Below are 21,017 nucleotides of genomic sequence, written 5' to 3' on the forward strand. Positions count from 1 at the left end.
GGTACCACTGTAATGTTAACCCACAAACACCTACGCTACAATGTGAACACAGGTGTTTTCAGTTAGCTGCTACAGAACCTGTAAGGAAACTTTGGCCCTTCGGCTGTTGCTAGACTACAACTCCCAACATCCCTGGCTACTGGCCATGTTTTCTAGGGCTGATGGGAGTTGTAGTTCAGTGTCACAGAGCGTGCCGGTCAGTAATCACACAGTTCAAAATTGGAGTTAACACTTTATTAGAAAAAAACAAACCACGATCGCTACAGACCCAGCTGTGTATGAAGCCTAATGGGCAGAGCAATTCGTTCCTGGTGGTCTTCTTCCATGGAAATCAGTTGCTGAGATGGAAAGTCCCAACCTGCCCACAGCCATCTAAGTCCCCCCTTCTCCAGGGCTTTGTCCAAGCAACTGGAGACTGCGCCTGCATGAAGCCAACCTCTTCTCTGCCCTTTTCATGCCTCTTCTGGTTCTGAGAAACCATGGGGGAAGGAGAGATTGTTGCAGCAGGAGAGACACCTGTGACTCTTCACCGGCCTGATTCATCTCTCCCTCTTGGCCTCCCTCCTCGGCTGTTTCAGCTCCAATTCCTGACTTCGCTCCGCCACAGATGCTCCCTGCTCACCAAACCCTGTTACCTCTTCAAGCTTCCAACAGCTCCTCTCCCCAGTCTTCACCCTCACTGTCATCCCACCACCTCTCCCCAGGCTATGAGCCTTCTTCCCTTGGGATGTTTCCCAAGCTAGTTTCTCCCACCATTCCTCTGCATCCAACCAGCCCATGACATTCAGCAACATCTAGCGGGCCAAAGGTTCCCCACATATGAATTGGAGGAAGTCCGTGTGACTCCCGCCCAAAGCCTCCAAGAGTGAAGGACCACAAGGTGACGAAAAAAGCGAGAACACAAATCTCTCTCAATCTCTCCTCCTTTTATTTATTATGAAGGGCTCCTCTCCTTTCGTCAATTGCTTCTCTTTTTTGCCGCCTGCCAACCTCAGCTTCGATTCCTGGCACAGAGGGGAGGAGGCAGTATACGTGGAAACCTTCACGTTGTTGATTTCAATTAAAACAAAACCTTTGATTTCTCTTTTAAAAAAATATTCCAAGTTTCTTGGAGCTGCACCAAACTAATGCCCTGCCCACACTCCCATAAAACCCCCTCTCCCCCAAAGCACGAGTCCATATCTGATAAGTGCCGGGGAGTAAGACAATAAGTTAACAGTTTGTTCAGGTTGAGGTTTCCAAGAGAAGGACCCACTGCTGTCTTAATGTGAGGTTTTCTTGGACGCTTTCCCGTATCTGGCATCCAGTCCAAGCCCTGCAGAGAAACAAGAGGGGAATACGGCTTTAAGAGGGTATTCTCACAGCAGATAGGTCGTTTCTGTGGGTGTGCGAGATTTTATTTACAATGAATGGGAGAGAGAAGTGCTTCTGCCTTCGCCCCTGCTGGCCAATTACTCCCCAAGAGCCATGCTGGCTCTCAGAAGGCAAAACTGGCACCTTTGACGCTTCCTGTTTGAGGCAGCCTCAAACAGGAAAGCTCCCTGCCTTTGTAGGGATGGTGAAAACGTGACTCGCATTGTGTGCAGGCTACTTGAGCTGACCGACCCCGTAACCGTTAAGCTCCTTCCTCCTCTCATTTCCCCCTGCACAAGTTCATACATGCAGTCATTTCATTTCCATTTGATTTTTTTTGTCGCCTCCTCTGCAGTTTTTAAGAAATTGAATGCAAGTCCGTATATCTCTGGGTCCCCACCCCTGTCCAAGCATGCATACACCTTCCCCTTCTTTGTGGGTGGGGCCATTTGCAATCCACAGTATAAATTTATTTTTATATATATATATATATATATATATATATATATATATATATATATATATATATATATGGCACCAGGAGAAAATGCTCCTCTTCAACCAGGCCTTTGGCTGATTAGTATTCTACAGTCTTTTGAATGTGTCTGTGCAAAGGGGTGGGGGGTAATGTTTTGCTGTTTTGTTTTATTCATTTTCGTGCTTTTATCCTGTATTTTATTCCGTGAACTGCCCTAAGATCTTATGATGAAGGGTGGTATATCCATCAATTAATCAAATAAATAAAGAAATAGCATGCAGCCTCCAACTATTTTATGGAATGACACACACTCTCTTTCTCCAAGCACAAAAATGCACATTTATGCTTATACATTATTAATATATACACACATGGTTCACACGACTAGCACAACCAGGAGCTGAGACCTTCTCTCTGACCACAGTAGTCTATAGGACAGAAGGTCCTACAGTGGTAACTCGGGTTACATGCGCTTCAGGTTACATACGCTTCAGGTTCCAGACTCCGTTAACCCAGAAATAGTACCTCGGGTTAAGAACTTTGCTTCAGCATGAGAACAGAAATCATGCTCTGGCGGCACGGCAGCAGTGGGAGGCCCCATTAGCTAAAGTGGTGCTTCAGGTTAAGAACAGTTTCAGGGTAAGAACGGACCTCCGGAATGAATTAAGTACTTAACCGGAGGTACCACTGTATTTTCATTATTAATTCTATGATAGCCTCCTTTTCTATACCAATATGTATTCACGTGGCTTGTTATTAGGAACCAAAATCTGGGAAAGGGAACAATCTAGTGCTCCCTTGGGGAGCGGCCAAGGGCCTGCAGGATGCTGCGAACCTCATTCCCTGTGGTTGGAGTGTGACGTGCGTGGAAAGCAGCCTCTGCAGAGGGGCTATGAAGCATCACTGTTGCTGTTGCAGACCTGTCCTCTATGAAGAAAGGGTAACAGAGTGCTCTGGGGGCATGATGGTTGCGTTTGGATCCAACGCCCTCTGGGCTCTGGCCACTTTCCCTCCCATTGCTAGTAAGCGAGGGGAGGTGGGGAATGCACAAACTTGCTCCCTCCCAATTTTTTGCCCTGGCTGGTGAGAGTGCAGCAGGGCTTACATTGTGGCGGTTCCTCCGCCCAGCAGCAGACTCTCCCCAGCAATCCTTGATTTTACAGAGCACCGTGGCAATTAAATAAAACAGCTGCGGACAAGACCCAGTTAGATGGTCCTGTCTTAAAAATGCTTTCTGAACAAAGTAAATAAGTAAATAAATAATCCCCTGTCCCCCTGAAAAACTCACCTAAAAGCTTTTCTGCTTTCTGGGCGACATAACCAAAAACTAAAACCCCCAAAAAAATTCCCCTGGGGAATCGGCCCAGATCGTTTGCTCATCAGATGACCTCCCCTACCTCTGGTGCCCACGGAAGGTGCAGGTTAGGTGCTGGTTGTGGCGCTTTGTAGTCAGAAGAATGCAATTCCTGGAGAAGCTTGACATTACACAGCGCCAGGCAAATATTCCCACCCGCCTCTTAATTTGCCCAGGCCTTCCAGCGTATTTTATAATGGGTTTTACTATTGTCTTTACAGCTCTGCATGGATTTTATTGATTTTATGGCTACTGCTCCCGTGTATTTAATGCTTTATATGGAAATTTTTTATTGCCTTTTGTTATTCTAAATTGGATGCCACCCTGGGAATCTGCAAATAGATTTTTTTAAAAATTAATAATGGAACCATTCCCTGCCCCCCCACCTCCCCAATGGATGGGCAGGAGAGAAGGATAGCACTGTCCCACCTACAGACCCTCACGGGGAGGGACTAGCCAGGCTGCCCCTCCCAACAGGAAATGCCACTTAAAGCACCAGACTTTGCAGGACCGCTTTGGCAGTTTTGCTAGGAATTGTAGAGTTGGAAGGGACCGCAAGGGTCATCTGTTCCAACCCCCTGCAATACAGGAATCGCTTCTCCAAGGTGGGTCTCGAACCCATGACCTTGAGATTAAGAGTCCCATGCTCTACCGACTGAGCTGCTGGAAACGGAGTCAAAACTCCCCCAGAAACAAATGGAGCCGAAACTTACCAAGGAATACTAGGATGGTGCCCACCCACTGCAGGCCGGTAATCGGATTGGCGAACAGAATGACCGAAGCCAAGATGGTGAAGAATTTGCGGGTGGTGGTGACGATGGAGCAGGTCAGGGGCCCAAAGTATACCACAGTCATGAAGATGAAACTCTGCAATGAGACAGGGGCAGATGTGCAGTCAGGCTGGATACGATACGATACGATATCTTTATTGTCATTGTCCCATACAAAACAATGAAACTGAAAAATCTACATAAGACATTCAAAACCCCCTAAAAACTCTGAAACCCCATTTTAAAATACAATATACTCCTATAGAGACTCCTTATACTGCATTTAAAACCAGAATTGCATTTGGGTAGAAACTGTTTCTCAGGCAGCTAGTCCTAGTCTTTATAACCCTGTACCTTCTTCCAGAAGGCAGATAATTTCCAGGGTGTGTACTATCCTGCACTATCTCTGCAGCTTTCTTATCGCACCTGGCAGCATAGATTTGATCTAAGGTGGGAAGAGTGCACCCAAATATTCTCTCTGCCGTCCTTACAACCCTGGACAGAATTGTTTTTTCCCTGGCCGTGCAGCTCCCAAACCACACACACAGACCATAAGTTAATACACTCTCCACAGTACAATGGTAAAATGCCATCAACGAGGGAACAAACAACAGCAACACAGATTTTGCATCCTCCCAGGTGGTTTTGCTGCGGGACGTACCCCTGCATTGTCGAGTTTGCATGTGACCAGACACAACAGTGGCCCTTTCACCTTGGAGTACTGGGAAGAGGTAGTGCTGCTTTTCACCCACCTGGGCCAAAAAAGATTTGGGCAGTTTCCTTTTTCAGAGGCTGTGTCCTCCGCTCCCTCTTAGGGAACGTGGCAGCAACCTTGCTGCTGAAGCACAGAGGTCCAAGCAAAAAGGAAAAGCAGGGACTCGATTCCCACACGTTGCAAGGAGCCAGATGGGTGGCTTCTGAACCCGGCATGGGAGCAGAAAGGCAAAAGGCACTCTCTTGTTGATTTGCACGTCAGAGCAAAAGGGTTCTAGGCGAAAGGGGCGAAGATGACAGAAAGCCCAGCTGCAGAACATGCAAGAGAATGGCCCCTCTGAGCACACGCAAAGCGTCAAAGTCAGACTGCAGGGACAGGATGAAGAGGCAGAGCCTTAAGAACACCCCACAAAATGGCCTGAGCTGCAGTCTCTGGGAATCATCTGCAGGAGTTAAAAGGCATCTGTAGTGCACAGGACCAATGGGAGAAGATACACAGATCGTCCCCTCCTGATTCACATGATGAGGGCAAAGACCCTTGCCTACCCATGTACAGGAAGATCTTTTTCATGAGCAGTGGGAAATCCTATCAGGATAACCTAGAGTTTGCTCTATGGTGGTGAAGCGTATCCTGGGAAGGGCCTCTCACTCTGGAAATAATCCCATGAACAACCTATCCAGAAATCCATGTACTTCAAGCCGCAGACTTTATCCTACCTTTCGCCAAACGCCTTGAGAACAGAGCAAGGGTTAAGACACACATCCTGGGCTGGTTAAAATGAAGAAATGCACAGAGTAGCAAACGCACGCCACTCACCTGGCCCAGGGCGCTTGTCAGGCCAAAGAGGAGGATGTTGTAGATAATGCTGGGGTAACGCTCGGTGAAACTCAAGAATTCCCAAAGCTCTCCTGTAAACAAGATACCTGCAAAGGGAGGGGGCATGTTTAGAAAAATAGAATGTGCTCTCCTCTGTCTGCTTTAATCAGCAGGCGTTCAAAGTTATCTGGCTCCAACTGCTGTGATGGATCAGGCCGGCAATTTACAGGGCTCAACGGTCTCACTTGACTGGGACTGGCCAGTTGACAATATTCAACCACCAAATTTTGGTGGTTCAAAACCATAAAATACTGGCTGGGGAGAAATCTGGACCTGGAAGAAACTGCTGCCTTTGTGTGTTTTAGGTGTGCATTAGGAATATGCCAGAAAGGTAACTGCATCTGAACGTATTGTTTTTCTAAATATTTTCTCCCATCTTTCTTCCGTAATTAAACTTGAGACAGTGTATGCAGGGTTCACAGATAAATCTTCCATCCTGGCACAGACCAGAAACAGACAAGCGGTATAGAGAAAAATCTAAATCGCCAATAGCAGGAGTTTATCAGAATGAATCAAAGTAATTTGTGTGTGTTTGTGTGATCATAAAAGATGAAATAGAGACCATATAAAAGCATTCTGATTCTATTGGTGGTTTGGGTGTTCTCTCACATGTTTGTTTAGAATTCAGCTCTCTCATTTTTTCCCCAACTTCAGCCACTAAGTGCCTTTAAACTTTCCGAAGGAAAACACTTATTTATGCTTACAGCTCAATCTTCCCTTCACTCAGGCAGGGGGTAAAAACAGGCAGGTGGGTCCTGAAAGAGCTTGCAGGATGAGGCTACGTCTAACCAGAACAGCTACTTACACTTCATAAAGCCTAATACCCTACAGCTCCTCAATGAAAATGAGAGAAGTGTGCTGTGGAAGTGTTCCCAAACTTTTTGGTGATATGGGCATTAGCAGAGGACAAGCCCCCTTCTCCATTTCCGAAAACAAAGGAAGATGACTCAGTATCACCAGTTATCTAACAATGATCCTGTGTGCAGCAGAGGTGCTGCTCCTGTTCATAACACCTGGAAGCACATTATGGTGGAATCTCCTCCTAACTCGCCCTGAGAAAAATGCCCTCCTCTTTTTTATTTGGCATGGTGACCAGACTACAAAATAAAGGAGCTTTTTGTAATTTAGGAGGGGAGCCTGCTGGCTTCCTTGAAAACACAGAAACTGGAGCCCTGATTTCCCCCCCAGTGGCTGCTGTCACGTCTTCCAAAAGGAACATCCTCCAAAATAAACAGGGTTTGTGTGTGTGTGTGCGCACTGCTTAAGAGGTTACGCATACAGATAAACAGCATGTAAGTTATGTAAACTATATAAATAAGCTGCAAGGATTGGGATGAAATCAAAGCACTGAATCCTCTCCCACCCCCTGAAAGACATACTGCAAAGTGATTCCTTTCCACTTCAGTCCCACCCGGTCCTTCTTCCTGTGCCAAAATGGCTGGAGACTCCCTGACAACTACTTTTAACTATGGCAGCCTTGTCTGCAGGCAATTCAGGCTCCACCCACTTTCGACCAGCATTCTGCATCCTTGACCATCTCCTGTTCCACAAGAAAACAGGTCCTGTCTAGCTCACAGGTAAGCCTGCAACGCTGCAAGCAGCGTCTGGAAGAGGAAAAAGCCAGTCCCTCCTGCTCCTTGCTCAATAAGCTATTTTTGAATTTGACGTGCCTGCCTAGCTGCTCCATGTTTTCTCATCTGCCATCACATGCAAAAGCCTCCAGCCACCTTCAGGAGAGAGAAAATGAATGGAGCAGAAACCTCCATTTTTCAGTACCAGGGAGGCCAAAGGCAGCATGTAAAGCATTCAAATTGGGCCCGCCGGGCCTCCCCACTTGGTTCGCAAGGCCATCTTGGCCAATGTCACAGGCGCTTCCCAGCCAAAGGAAAGCTGGACAGCACAGTTGGTTAGAGCATGGTGCCAATAATGCCAAGGTTGCTGGTTCAATCCTCATAAGGGACAGCTGCATTGCAGGGGGTTGGACTAGATGATCCGCGGGGTCCCTTCCAACTCTACAATTCAATGGTTCTACATAGCAGATAGTTAAGTCTTTATTGTCAAAGGTAATACCGTCACTCTGGATACCTACGCACACCAATCTAGCGTCTAGGCAGCTATTCCCAGGTCCGTGCTCTATGGAGCAGTTGCAGCAACACGGGACCAATTCCCCTCTGCTGGTTTATGTACCTTCTCCCGATGGACTGCGTGCACACAGCCAGAGACCATGCCTGCGTGGAAACATCCTCTGCTCCTCCCTTTTCAACCCCCTCTTGGATCTGGGAGACAGTGTTGCAGAAGAGGGTAGGGAAGCCCTTCCCCCTTCACTTTCCCAACCTGCCTCCTCTTCTGACTTATCCTGTGGCTCCACCCTCCAGCTCTGAAGCTTTCCCTGCCTCTTGTCTCCTGGCTGGTACAGATTCCTACAAGCCACTGCCCCCTCTCCCAAGTCAGACTGCGGCCCCGCTTCCCCCGTGGCACACTCACCAGAACCTGCCAGTCCCTGACAGCCAGGCACACCTACACCGGTAGTCATATGCGTGGGGCAGGTAAAGGTGTAGCAGAAGTCAAAAGGCAGTTTTTGCAAACACTGCCCATCAGCTGGAGCCTCCCCCTCCTAAAATCTCAGAGTCAGGAAAGGTCCCAATTGCAGGGTCGCGTCACCATCCTCCCGGGACCAGCTTCTAGGCCAGGAGTGGGAAACTTTGGGCCCTCCCTATTATATTGGACTACAACTCCCATCAGCCTCAGCCAGCTTGGCCAATGGTCAGGGATGATGGGGGCTGTAGTCCAGGAGCACAAGGAGGGTGACAGCTTCCCCACTTCTGCTCTAGGCCACCAAGAGATGATGCACTTAAGGATGTGCCGCTAGGAGGAATAGTCTGGTGTGCTGTCAAAGACTGGCATTTGAGAAAAAAGAAATAAAGCAAAAATAAATTGCTGGCTGAACCTCACATTCAGGCTGATCACCCTTCCTCTTCCAGTCAGGAAGACCCCTCCTCACAGGTTAGACTGGCTAACAAACCCTGCAAGACTGGTGTTTTCCGTATTTTGGGGTTTTTTGCCTGTCACTGTGGACCACGGCTTGATTCACCTGGAGAAGGAAACTGTGCAGTTTAATACTTAATAATTCGTTTGAAGACGACAGGCCGACCGGCCGACCGGCTTCCTTTGCAGCTTCTACGGAATTCATTTTAACACACTGCCTTGTTTTAAAATAATATACAGGGGAACAATCATTCTCCAAATTACTTTGGCTGCAAGGGACTGCTCCTTTTCATTAATTATCAGCTGTTTCTCCTAAGGCAGCCTCAGCGGAGAGGTCTAACAATTGCATGGGGGGGGGGGGGGAGCCAAACTGCAAAGGTTTAACTCTTGGAAGCCTAGCAGAATGTGGAAACCACCCAGGTTGCTGGAACGAGGGAGACGCCAAACGGCGGAAATAGGCTGTTGCTGCCAAGCTGCAGTGGGACCCCAGGCAAAACCGAGTTGCGCACAGGAATGGGCTTTTGGGAAGGGGAGTCCTACAGGTGACATCAGCACCACTCCATGGCCATGTGGAGAACTGCCGAGCAGTGGCAACCCAAGGGAGGCAGCCGTCAACATATTCAGAATTGGAAAGGACCATGAGGGTCATACTGTCCAACGCCCTGCAATGCAGGAATCTTTCGCTCAACGCAGGGCTCGAACCCACAACCCTGAGATGAACAGCCTCATGCTCTACCGACTGAGCTATCCAGTTTATTTGAACTGGCTTGCTGGGCAGTCTAGCTGCCAACCAAGGAAAGGTTCGCCCTAATTCAACAAACAGCAATTTAGGCGTGGAAACAGGTTCCTGCAGGTGAATTTACTGGACCCAGGCATATTGTGGATGAGCAGGAAGCGGGACAGACTATATCCATCAATGGGATAAGAAAATGCACACCCCCATGCCTTACATGCCACAAGGATTCTGGCGTATTCAAGGCTCATGTACTAACAGGCTTAGACCTTCACCCCCTTTTGCAGGTACAGCCACATGCACTTAGCCTTCGGCTGCTTCCATGACGGTGCAGATCAGGGCTACTGAGGTCAAACTAGGCCGTCCTGCTTCTCCCCCCGCTCCCTGTGCCACAAGAAAGTGCTTACCGGCTCCGAGGAACAAAGTTGACCACAGATTGACATTCAGCATCATGTGATTGGAACCAGTCTGGTAATGAGCTCTCATGTGGTCCTGAGACACTCCGGTCAGTCCATCCAAGGTCAAGGATAGCAACTAGGGTGGGATGAGAGAAGGAGAAATCACACACACATGTACGCCTGCTGATTTCGGCACGCTGGGCTGAACAAAACCTGCTTAGCAAGGGGATTAGCAACACACACATTCCCCCACAAACACAACACTCAAACAAGGATACGCCAAATCTGGTTCTGCAGCGCAGAAATGGGTGGTGTTTTCCAAGAACAGTGAACTGCAGCTTTAAGGAGAGGCCGATATCCAGCCTTTAGAGTGGGAAAGCTAACACATCTAGGCAGTTACTAATGAAGATTTAAGAATCTGTAAGTCACACGCACAGCTTCACAGACACTTATTCCTGCCTCCTTGTTTTCCATACCTGCCTTATCTGCATCTCCCTCTGACCTCCCTAAAAGCCTCAAACAAAAAGTACGCTTGTGTTCAATGATGACAACAGCTACTCTACAAAGTGGTAAGGTGGTCTCCATTTCCACATACAGTGGTACCTCTGGTTACATACTTAATTTGTTCCAGAGGTCAGTTCTTAACCTGAAGCACCACTTTAGCTAATGGGGCCTCCCACTGCTGCCGCGTGATTTTTGTTTTCATCTTGAAGCAAAGTTCTTAACCCGAGGTATTATTTCTGGGTTAGCAGAGTCTGTAACCTGAAGTGTATGTAACCCGAGGTACCACTGTAAGTGTATAGATTAATTTAAGGCACAAGTACGGAAGCCCACCACCAAGTCAGGTTATTAATTTAAATCTCCCCCCATCCCAATTTTCACACTATGGAGCTACCAGCTGCCAAACAAAGTCAATGAACAAAAGATGGAGGAGTCATCTTTTTGCACCCATGATTTATTGAGTATACACATGTGCGCATGAGTGTGGCCTATATGGTTGGCCACACCCACCCTGTGCCATGCAGCTCCTGGAGGGGTGGCAAAGAGCAGCCTGCTCCTCCAGCTGAGAAAGGTTAGCCACCCTGCTTTAAAATCTGAACGCACTTTAAGAATGCGCCCCTTCTCCAGGCAAACCCCTTGCACCACAGCAGCTTCCTTCGGTTGTTGCAGCTTCATCACGATGCTATGCACCGGGATAGTGGGAATGTGCCTTGTTTGCCTTGCCCCCTGCCAACCCCAGCCCCTGCCACCACCCACATGTTGCTGTAGGCCCAAAGGGGGGGGGGGCTCTTCTGCACCACCCCGGCATGCTCCCCATGCAATTTCCCAATGATTGTAGATGGTGACAGGCGCAGACTGGAAAGGCTGTGACAGAAGAGGAGGCCTCAAAGAGCACTGGCCACTCCATCCAGGAGTAGCAGCGGAAGGGAGCAGAAAAAGGAACCAAGAACAGACAAAGGGAGAACAAAGGGAAAATCTCTTCCAAGATGGTGTTCCCACCTTTTCTATTTTGCCGAGCCTAGAGCAGCTGGCTAGAACAACCTGCAGAGGAGCTGGCAGGAAGCTGAACCAGAGAGAGGGGTTGTCCCAGCCCCAGTTGTAGGCTCTCAAAGTTTTTTACTTCCTGCCAGTGGAGAGGTAGGTGAAGCCAATCCAAACAGGATTTCCCCCTTCCTCCAATAGAGGAGAAAGGGCTGTTTTATAGGTGAAATGTGAGCACGATCAGAACCCACAGAAAATGACTCACACAAGAAGTGATCGACTAGAGCGTCCCATTCAGCGTTGAGGTATCGAAGGCCTTAACACGAAGAAGCCTCTCAAGAGTCATAGAATGATAGAATTGTCTAGTTGGAAGGATCATCTAGTCCAACCCCCTGCAATGCAGGATATGCAGCTGTCTAATGCAGGGATCGAACCCGCAACCTTGGCATTATCAGCACCACGCTCTAACCAATGAAGCTATCCAGGCTCCTGGACAACGATATGGAGCTGAAACAAAAGCTTCAGTCCAACATCTGGAGAGTCACAGGTTCCCTGCCCCGTGGCAGAGAAAACCCCCTGTTGGAGTCAGCCCCTGAAGTGTGCTAATAAATTAACCATCACCCAGTTCAGCATGGCTGACTACGCCAGCCTTGTATTTAAGCACGTGGCTGGGAGCTCCAGGGCTGAAGAAATGAACCTATGTTGCCAATTCTCGTAGAAGACCAGCTCCTGTAGATATCAACAAAGGTAACTTGGATCAAACAGAGTGTTGGTGGTGTTACGCTCAAGGGTTAGATATCAGCGAGGATAAGTTTGATCAAACGAAGTGTCGGTGATGTTACGCAGAAGAGTTAGACAGGGTGCCGGCATTTGTCACCTGTTTTGCCCATGAAGTCTCGGGCTTCTTCAGTAAATTCTCTCTCACAGTTTTGAAATATTTATAAACATTCGAGTCCATAAGTTACATTTCTTCTTAGATTAAACTATAACATTTAATTTCTTCTTCAGGAAATTCTCCCTCAAGATTTTGGTGTATTTACATACATTCAACTTCATATGCTAAGTTCTCTCTTGACTTAAGCATTTATTCATTTACTAAGCCGACACTCCGTTGGATCCAACTTACCTTAGTTGACATCTACAGGAGCCTGGCTAAAGGAACCTTTAAAGACTGAATCTTCCTTTTGGACACAATTTGAATGAGTTTTCTGTTTGTGGCTTCTGTAGTAGATCTTGTACATAGCTCTCTCAATTTTTGGATTATTAATATAAGATTTAGAACGTAGAATGGTATTTTAGTGTTTTGTGTGCCGCTTATGTGCTGGGAGCTCCAGGGAGCAAGGCACTGCATGCAAGTGAGTGAGTGGACTGGCCACAGAGGGACTGAGAACTCCTTACCTCCCCTGTGCCCAGCAGAGAAACTGAGTGGGTCGCCAGAGGACAGAAGCCCCCCTTCTTGAGCATCCAGCACAGAAATGCAGCAGGCTGCTGCAAAATGGATGGAGTTCTCCATCTCTCCTTTGCCAGCCCCCCAGTAGGCTAATAAAGGAAGGAAGTGGCAGGCTGGTAACTTGTGTGGACTTATTCTACAAGGGTGGCTTAATGCTCCAGGCATGGGTGCCCCTCCTGCTGCGTCCAGCACCAATCGAGCACCCTGCCACTGCTGCCACAGACTTATTAATGCTCAGGGGCTTACCAGCAGGAGTTCTCCATACCCAAAGAGGTGGTCGTCCCCGACATCTCCTCCCTTTTTTGGTTTGTACATGAACAGGGCCACGCCTGTGACGATCAGCAAGACACACAGGTATTTGGACAAGGGGTACTTCTTCCTTAGCACCGTCACCCCCAGGAGCATGACTAGAAAGAGAGAAAGGAAGGAACGGTGGGCAAGGTGACTCCCAGGGTGGCTCTTTTAGGAAATATAACCAACTGTTGACCTTTGCAGACTCTGCGACATCAGCTCCTGTGCTGCGGCAATGTTGCTTCCCAAAGAGCAAGAGACACAGGCCTGTCTCAAGAACAGGAACTGTCACACTGAGTCCAAGTGACGCTCTAAACCTGCTGAGTCTCTGCCTGGTCCTGTGAGAATATGGCCTTGGAAACAGCCCCAGTCAAATGAACAAAAGATGCTTGCAGATCTGCATCTGGAGGGATCCCACGGGGCTACAAAATGTGGGTTAGCATTGCCCAGCTTGGCTTTTACAGGCTCCCTTCCCTCCCAGGAATCAATCTGTGGGGAGGACCCAAAATGAATTCTCCAACCCTGTTAGCACAATGGTTCTCAAACTTTCCCCCTGGGCCACACTTCCAGAATAAATTTTGCTCACGCCACACCAAGCTATTTATTGGTAAGAAATACGTTGGAGAACAAAAAGGAACTCCTAGCAGTGCCTGATTCATAACATAGAACACAACTAGTTTATAATATGATCCTGGGGCATCCAGAAAGGATAAAACAATGCAGCTGCATAAGAACACGAATCACTCCCAAAATATAATTATAAATGACCCTCTGGCATGAGCCTGCCTATGCCTGGTAATCTCATTTATATCCGGTCTAATTAAATGTTTCTTTGATTGTCCTGGAATTTTCCAACAATACTTGCCATCCTCTCCTGCTGCACCATTGCGGTGCACCACTCCATGTGAGAATCACAGCATTTCTAAAAGATATGCAGATAAGCCAGTTCCTACTTAAGGGCTCCATGGGTGTCTGTAGTAGCAGAACCTCTATTAGTACAGTCAAACCTCGGCTCCCAAAAACCTGGAAGTAATGCTCCAGTTTTCAAACGTTTTTCAGAAGCCAAACATCCGACGCGGCTTCCGCTTGAGTGCAGGAAGCTCCTGCTACCAGTCAGAAGCTGTGATTCATTTGTCGAACGTTTCAGAAGCCGAACGGGCTTCTGGAACGGATTACGTTCAACAACCGAGCTTTGACTGTATACAATGTTTTTGTAAAGAAAAAAAAAAGTGAGAGACGTTGCACGTTCTTTGTAGTTCATGAAAATCTTTAATGGAAATTATTTTTTTTTTAAAGAAAAGAACCTGCACTGTATTAGGTACTGCGTTTCATTAGTTATCATCTTGAGCCACCTCTCCCTCCAAGCAGCTTAGAACAGCTTGTATTATATGAGGCTTCCAGCCCACTCTTTACTTTCAGAGGTGTATCTGGAGCCTTTAAACCACGCTCTAACCCCCTTTGCTGCTCAGGTTTGAGCTTTTGGCGAGTGGCATTAAGGGTCACTTTTAATTTGACTTGTGGTTATTTAACATTTAGCACACTTTCCATTTTCATTCAGCTGCATCGTTTGAAAAGTGTTGCTACCTACCCAATCCTTCTGATGGATGGGACAGAATGCATCAGTACTGGAAAGTGAAGCACTGGAGGGGTTGCTTTCGACATGGGAGAAATCTAGGTTCAGATTTCCACTCAGGTCGGATAGTCACTGGCTGCGCTTGGGCAAGCCATTATTACCTCTCTGCCTAGCCTACCACTCAGGACTGTTTGAGGATAAACATGCCATTCTGGGCTCATTAAAGAGACGGCAGGCAGCAAAGTCCCAAGAGCCTTTAAACTCCCCTCCTTGCCATTCCAGTCCTTAACTCTGACTTTTTTGGGGTGAAGTCTGAATCTGGGAAGCAAACGTAGCAAAACCAAGCAGCAGGCATGCAGATTTTGTCAATATGCTCAACTCATCTGTGTAGTTGCTTTGCAAAGCACAAAACATGGTTACCAGCACAGGGGCTACTTACCTGGAATAGGTTTACAGGACTTCCCCAGCACCTACATGGGAGAAAAGGGAGAGATTTATTTAGACCTAACATTCCATAACCTCACCTTTAGCAGCATCAGCAAGTGCTTGAGTCAACTCTACTCCGGAGAAAAACTGATGCTTGATGTGCAGAAGATACTCATTGAACAGAAACAAAGAATCTCTATTCTTTCTTTTTGCAAACTCATCACATCTGGCACCCTCTTTAAGCTTCTAGTCCTTAATTTTAAAAGCTCTGACTCTGTGCTTTATCTCTACTTAATACTCTCTCCCTCCTTTCCTTCTTCGCTACCTCATTCTTCCCTCTCCAATATTACAAAATCACACCCCTCCCTCTTTTACATTGCCTGCCAAATCTTCCTGGTGGTGTTACTGGCCATTCCTGCTCGGCTTCTACATTCCTGAAGCCACGGCTTTCTCGGAATCCCAGCTCCTCCCCCACCTGCAGTGTTTTGTCTCCTGCACACATCTCCAATCTTGCTCATCCTTTTCAGCAATCCCCGAAAGGCCATGGCCCCTGCTTTGGAATCATGGCGGGTGCAAAAGGCTGTCTGGGTTAAGCAAAATGCCTAGATTTGCAAGCCCAGGGAGGGCTTGCTGAAACAACTGGGCCATCACTCTCGACTTTGTGCCATGTGTCCGGGCACCTCTCTCACAGTCTTCTGTCTCTGTCAGCACACTGCAGGAGACTCAGGGAACAGAGGATACTGTCACTTTGCTCTGGGTTGCAGAAAAGCTTTAAGCAGCATAAGCAGCTTTTGCTACTTCCAACTTTACTGGAAGAGAAGCAGACAATGAAAGACCCCATAAACCTCTGCAGGAAAAAGTGTGCAGGGGCCTGTGTATGTAGCAGAGAAATGAGGGGGATCTGGGTGAATGTTGAAGTGGGGTGTACAGTGGTACCTCGGGTTAAGTACTTAATTTGTCCTTGAGATCCGTTCTTAACCTGAAACTGTTCTTAACCTGAAGCACCACTTTAGCTAATGGGGCCTCCCACTACCGCTGCACGATTTCTGTTCTAATCCTGAAGCAAAGTTCTTAACCTGAGGTACTATTTCTGGGTTAGCGGAGCCTGTAACCTAAAGCGTCTGTAACCTGAAGTGTATGTAACCCGAGGTACCACTGTATGCTGGTCTGGCTGCTTTCCTTTTAATATGGGTGTCCCCAAATCCTGGAGCAAGCTTGTTTGGCAGATTCTAAGCATCAAACTCTTCTAAGGTAGTTACCAAAAAGGCAGGCAAAACGGTTTGTTCTACTGTTGATATCCCCCCTTGGAGGGTCACACACTGTTGAAAGCCTCTTATTACTCCTGTCTCATTTAAGGACCATTATTTCAGAACCATCATGGACAAAAATCATGTCTGCCACATTTATGCAGCTGGTATCCTGCTTTCAATATATTCTCTTTGTTATTCCCTGGGCTTAAGGTATCATGCATGCAGCAGTGAAAAGGTTGCCAAGCTGTGCACCAGAAAGCAGGAGACATCCCATTTCCCAGACCCTCTTCGTCTCCTGCTAACCCCCTTGCTCCCCACTAGAAACCTCCCCTTCTTCACCTGAGTTGGGTAGTTGACAAATTGCAGGGCAGAGTTGCTGGAGACCATGGCACCCAGGTAGGAGAGAGAGCAAGCTGCGTATAGCCAGTTCTGTGTCCGATCCACCTTGACGCTGTCAAAAAACTGGATCACTGATTGGGGGAGAAAAAGGTGAAAGAAACAGGCATGTTGGCAACAAAGCAAGAGCAGGCCAACCAACGGCAGAACTGCATGGCCCTGGCTTTCATATGCAGAAGGTGAAATGGTTAAGGTGCTCAGGCCTCTTAACTCTAAAACCTGAACATGGAATAGAGGCAAAGCCATGTCTAGGAGGACCACACAGGTATACATTGGTGCAAATCAGCAGCATTCTAACACTTGTTTCAAGGGGGGAGGGAACCAGAACCCTAAAAGTCTTTCGTATTGTTTCTTACAGCCAAACAAGACATTACACATGCAATTTTCTCACAATACTCTTAAAAAAGAGACAGCAGCATCAGAAACCTGTATAACTGATTACACCAGCAGCTGGGATGGTAGGCAATAGAGGGCACATAATTATTTCCCTCTCAGCCATTTTTTCCCTGACCAAATCACCCTCCCCTAAGCTGTCCCCCCTCCCCCATCCAGGAAATCTCTGTGGAGTATCCAGCAGGCCAATATTTTTAAAGGAGGGGAGGGAGGAAGATAAAGGGGGCTAAGTTGAGTTGCTTGAGGGTAAGACTAACTCTCCCTTCCACCTGCAATGGTAGTGTGCTCAGGAAATGGATGCACTTGAAAGAGTGTACAACCTTCTGCTACCTTTCTGAAGCCATTTTTGAATGGGGAGAAAAGGAAAAAAGGAACAGAGATGTCTTCTGCATGACTTTTTGCCCCTACCCTATTCTGAGTTTTCAAAATCAAAAGGCATGTTGCGGGAGAGAAAGGAAAGCACACAAGCAACAGGAATTCTCATTCACCCGCTCCTCCCTTCCTCAGAGAAAGCTGATGAGGGTGATGCAGAGGTATCAAAAGGGAACTGAATTTCCTATCTGGATTGAAAACAGCCAGCCAAATCTCTGGCTGCAGGTGTTAATAAGAATCAGTCCAAAGCAACTCCTTCCTGCAAAGGCTGTGCTTCAAACCCCGGTGGGTTTTACAAAAAAACTTTCACAAGTAAGGGATAGGCAAAGGGCTCAGAGCAGCCACATCACTAATTTCTAATACAGTGGTGGTTAGCATATTGGGTTAGGACCCAAGAAGCTAGGGTTCAAATCCCCACTCAGTCATAGAACCTCAATGGGAGAAATCAGGCCAGTCACTGTCTTTGAACCTAGCATACCTCACAGTTCTTGTGAAGATAAAATGGATAGAGGGAGAACCACAAAGACAATCTTGAGCTCCTTGGAGGAAAGGTGGAATAAAAAGGTTGTAATAAATAAAAAAGTACTTACACAGTTTGGCGAAAATAGCATTGATCACACATTGGATGAAGACCAGAGACAGAGCATATCTGAACTTTTCCTGCTTTGCTCCTTCCCCATATTTGCCTCTCGTACTGCAGCAAAACCAAATTGAAAGGGTAGTGTCAGTTGCAAAGGAAAAGACATCAAATGACTCAACTTATTTGCATGTGTCAGTAGCAAAGGGTAGGCATGCGCTAGTTTTACGGTGGATTGAACATCTGAGATAGGCCAAGGTACATTTACTTCTTTTCAGTGAGCCAAACGGAATCAGGATCTTTCCCCCCGTGCAGTCATGGGTAACTGAGGGGAACAAAGTACAGGAATGCAATTGCTGGATTGCACTTGTGTCCCCGTCAGGAGAACACACAAACTGTGGCTCTTTTCAGATTTGTGTGGTTTCTTGCAGGGCCATGAGACAACAGCTGCTTTGGAAACAGACTACAAGGAATAGGAAGGGAGGGCAGTCCAACTCTTGAAAGTGCTTTAACTGTGGAGGAGGTAGGGGAGACACAAGATCGAAGCCAGATAATGAGGCAGGGAGGCATAGGGAGAGGAAACATATACTCTCAAACAGCTCATAACAAGTAAAATTCAGTGGTACCTCGGGTTAAGAACTTAATTCGTTCTGGAGGTCCATTCTTAACCTGAAACTGTTCTTAACCTGAGGTACCACTTTAGCTAATGGAGCCTCCCACTACCGCCGGCGCATTATTTCTGTTCTCATCCTGAAGCAAAGTTCTTAACCCGAGGTACTATTTCTGGGTTAGCGGAGTTTGTAACCTGAAGCATCTGTAACCCGAGGTACCACTCTACAGGGGAATCCCTACACAGAGGGGTTCTGTTCTAAGTGGGGATTCCCCTGTTCTGCCCCCTTGCAGCACTGAAAATGACATGTGTGTCTGCAGGAACTCTTGTGCTGATCGTGCCCAAGTGGGGAGGCGCCTGTATAAAAATCCAACCCATGCAAAACCTCCTCCTCAAACAGCAAGTGTAAGAAATGGAAGAGACGTAAGAAGTAAATCCACCAAACAGAAGGGAAAGCTGCCTTATGCAGAGTCAGACCACTGGCTTAATCTTGCTCAGTACCATCTGCATAGAGTGACAGTGGCTCTTCAGGGTTTCAGACAGGGAATGTTCCCAGCCCTACCTGAAGATAGGTAAAGGACCCCTGACCATTAGGTCCAGTCCTGACCGACTCTGGGGTTGCAGCGCTCATCTCACTTTATTGGCCAAGGGAGCCGGCGTATAGCTTCCAGGTCATGTGGCCAGCATGACTAAGTTGCTTCTGGCAAACCAGAGCAGTGCACGGAAACGCTGTTTACCTTCCCACCGGAGTGGTACCTATTTATCTCCTTGCACTTTGACGTGCTTTTGAACTGCTAGGTTGGCAGGAGCAGGGACCGAGCATCGGGAGCTCACCCCGTCGCGGGGATTCGAACCGCTGACCTTCTGATCGGCAAGTCCTAGGCTCTGTGGTTTAGACCACAGCGGCACCCACTTCCCATAGCTTGTTTAGCTTATACGTAAATCCGGCACTGCTCCCCGCTCCTCAAGTCAGTGGAGAGAGTCTGGGGGCTACGTTGCGAAGGTAGGAAGAAGACGTGTGCATATGGGAGGAGGAGGCGGCGGCTTTGAGGTCGCCACCAAGCAACCCCTCAAAGCCAGAGGCGCGTGTCGTGCGCGGCTTCAGGGCAACTTACATTGTCTCCTGCAGGACGCCGTACCAGAAGTAGCAGACGAAGACGCCCAGGCAGCAGAGCGGCAGACGAAACCGCTCAGGGAACAGGGCGCCGCCGCCGCCTCCGGGCCCGCCGCTCACCCCCATGACAGGCCCTGGAACCGTTCCCGGCGCCGGCAGCCTCAGCGCCGGCAGCTCCACGCAAACATCCCTCAGCGGTGCCGCCGGCGGGGGGAAAGAGGGCCTCATAGAGGCGGCTGCGACGGCGGCCCGAAAGGACCCCCGCCGACTCCCGGCCGGGGGCTGCCCTCCGCGGCGCCTGACGAGGAGGAGGAGGACGACGCTGTTTGAACGGGGGTCGGCCGAGCCGCGCGCGGGTCCGCTTGAGGGGGTCTTCTCTTCCACTGCTCCGGAGCTCCCGCGTTGTTTTGTTCGCGCTTGTTTCGCGCCTCTTCAGGCGCCGCGAAAGGCAGCACCTCGGCGGGGCCTAGAAGGAAGCGGGCGGCAGGTTTAGACGTCGGCAAATGTGGCTCGTCGGGAGGCGGGGCCCGCGGGGAAGGGCTTTTGCCTCGTGTCGGAGCCTTATTGCTGGTTCCGGGAGAGGCGGAGCCGCGGGGGGCAGCGGCTAGGCGGCACGATAACGTGAGGATTTGGGATACACGTGTCAGGGCGTCCTAAAGGACACGCGTTTGATGCTACAGTAAATTACTTAATGCGCTTATTTACCGCCTTCCTTCTCCCACCCACCCAAATTAATTATAATTAAGGAGGAATAAACGAAGCAGCGCCTGCACAGGTAACAAGTGCAGAGTCCTGGCGGGATGCCACTTCCAGTCCCCTCTGGTATGAACGTGCCTTCAATTTAATGCACAAAAGACACACAGGCTGCTTTTTCTTACCTGCTAAGCCTTCATCTCTACCTAAAATTACCCCCGTCCTCGTGGCCTTTTGGTTGAGCTGGGAGCTGACATGCGCCTTCCTAACCTCTGCGTCTGACTTTAATGGCTCAAGAAACCTAGCAAATTAAATCCCTTTTAGGGAAGGTTGCCCTAATTAAATCCTGCCTTTTACAACCCAGAGTGGCCTGTTTTGCTTAATTAAGAAAACTGATATGTCCCTTGATCATTAAAAAAGCCAAACAAAAACTTCAGTAGTCATGGTGACTCCCTTTGAAGCTTATATGCTGTCTCAGTTGAACACCTGGTCTTTATAGATGTTACCTGGCTCCCAAATGTCTCTCCTCTGCTTCTCCAAGTTCAGCATGCTATGCAGCCATTGTTGCCATCTACTACTGTTACTCGTCTCTGAACTCATTAGGATGGCCTTGACGTGACATGGGAAGAATGATGTGGCAGTCACAAACCTCCCATCAGCCAAAGTCCACAGCCTCCTGAAAAAATGTTTTGGCTCTTCTGCCAAGTTTTAACATGGCATTGCTACCA

General features: G+C 48.2%; 1 protein-coding gene across 1 annotated transcript; it reads right to left on the reverse strand.

The window, feature by feature from the left end:
• Nucleotides 1-909: 909 nt before the first annotated feature.
• Nucleotides 910-20,807, reverse strand: SLC35B1 (solute carrier family 35 member B1). The gene is made up of 10 exons (XM_083709737.1): nt 20,506-20,807; nt 19,598-20,062; nt 17,886-17,989; nt 16,474-16,604; nt 14,898-14,928; nt 12,841-13,001; nt 9,672-9,798; nt 5,487-5,593; nt 3,899-4,052; nt 910-1,315 (listed from the first exon to the last, which is right to left on the reverse strand). The coding sequence occupies exons 2-10, from the start codon at nt 19,822-19,824 to the stop codon at nt 1,263-1,265; spliced, it is 1,095 nt and encodes a 364-aa protein (XP_083565863.1). The 5' UTR covers nt 19,825-20,062; nt 20,506-20,807; the 3' UTR covers nt 910-1,262.
• Nucleotides 20,808-21,017: the final 210 nt, after the last annotated feature.

The sequence above is a fragment of the Podarcis gaigeae genome (assembly GCF_964106915.1).
Source record: "Podarcis gaigeae genome assembly, chromosome: 13".
NCBI classification, from domain to species: Eukaryota; Metazoa; Chordata; class Lepidosauria; order Squamata; family Lacertidae; genus Podarcis; species Podarcis gaigeae.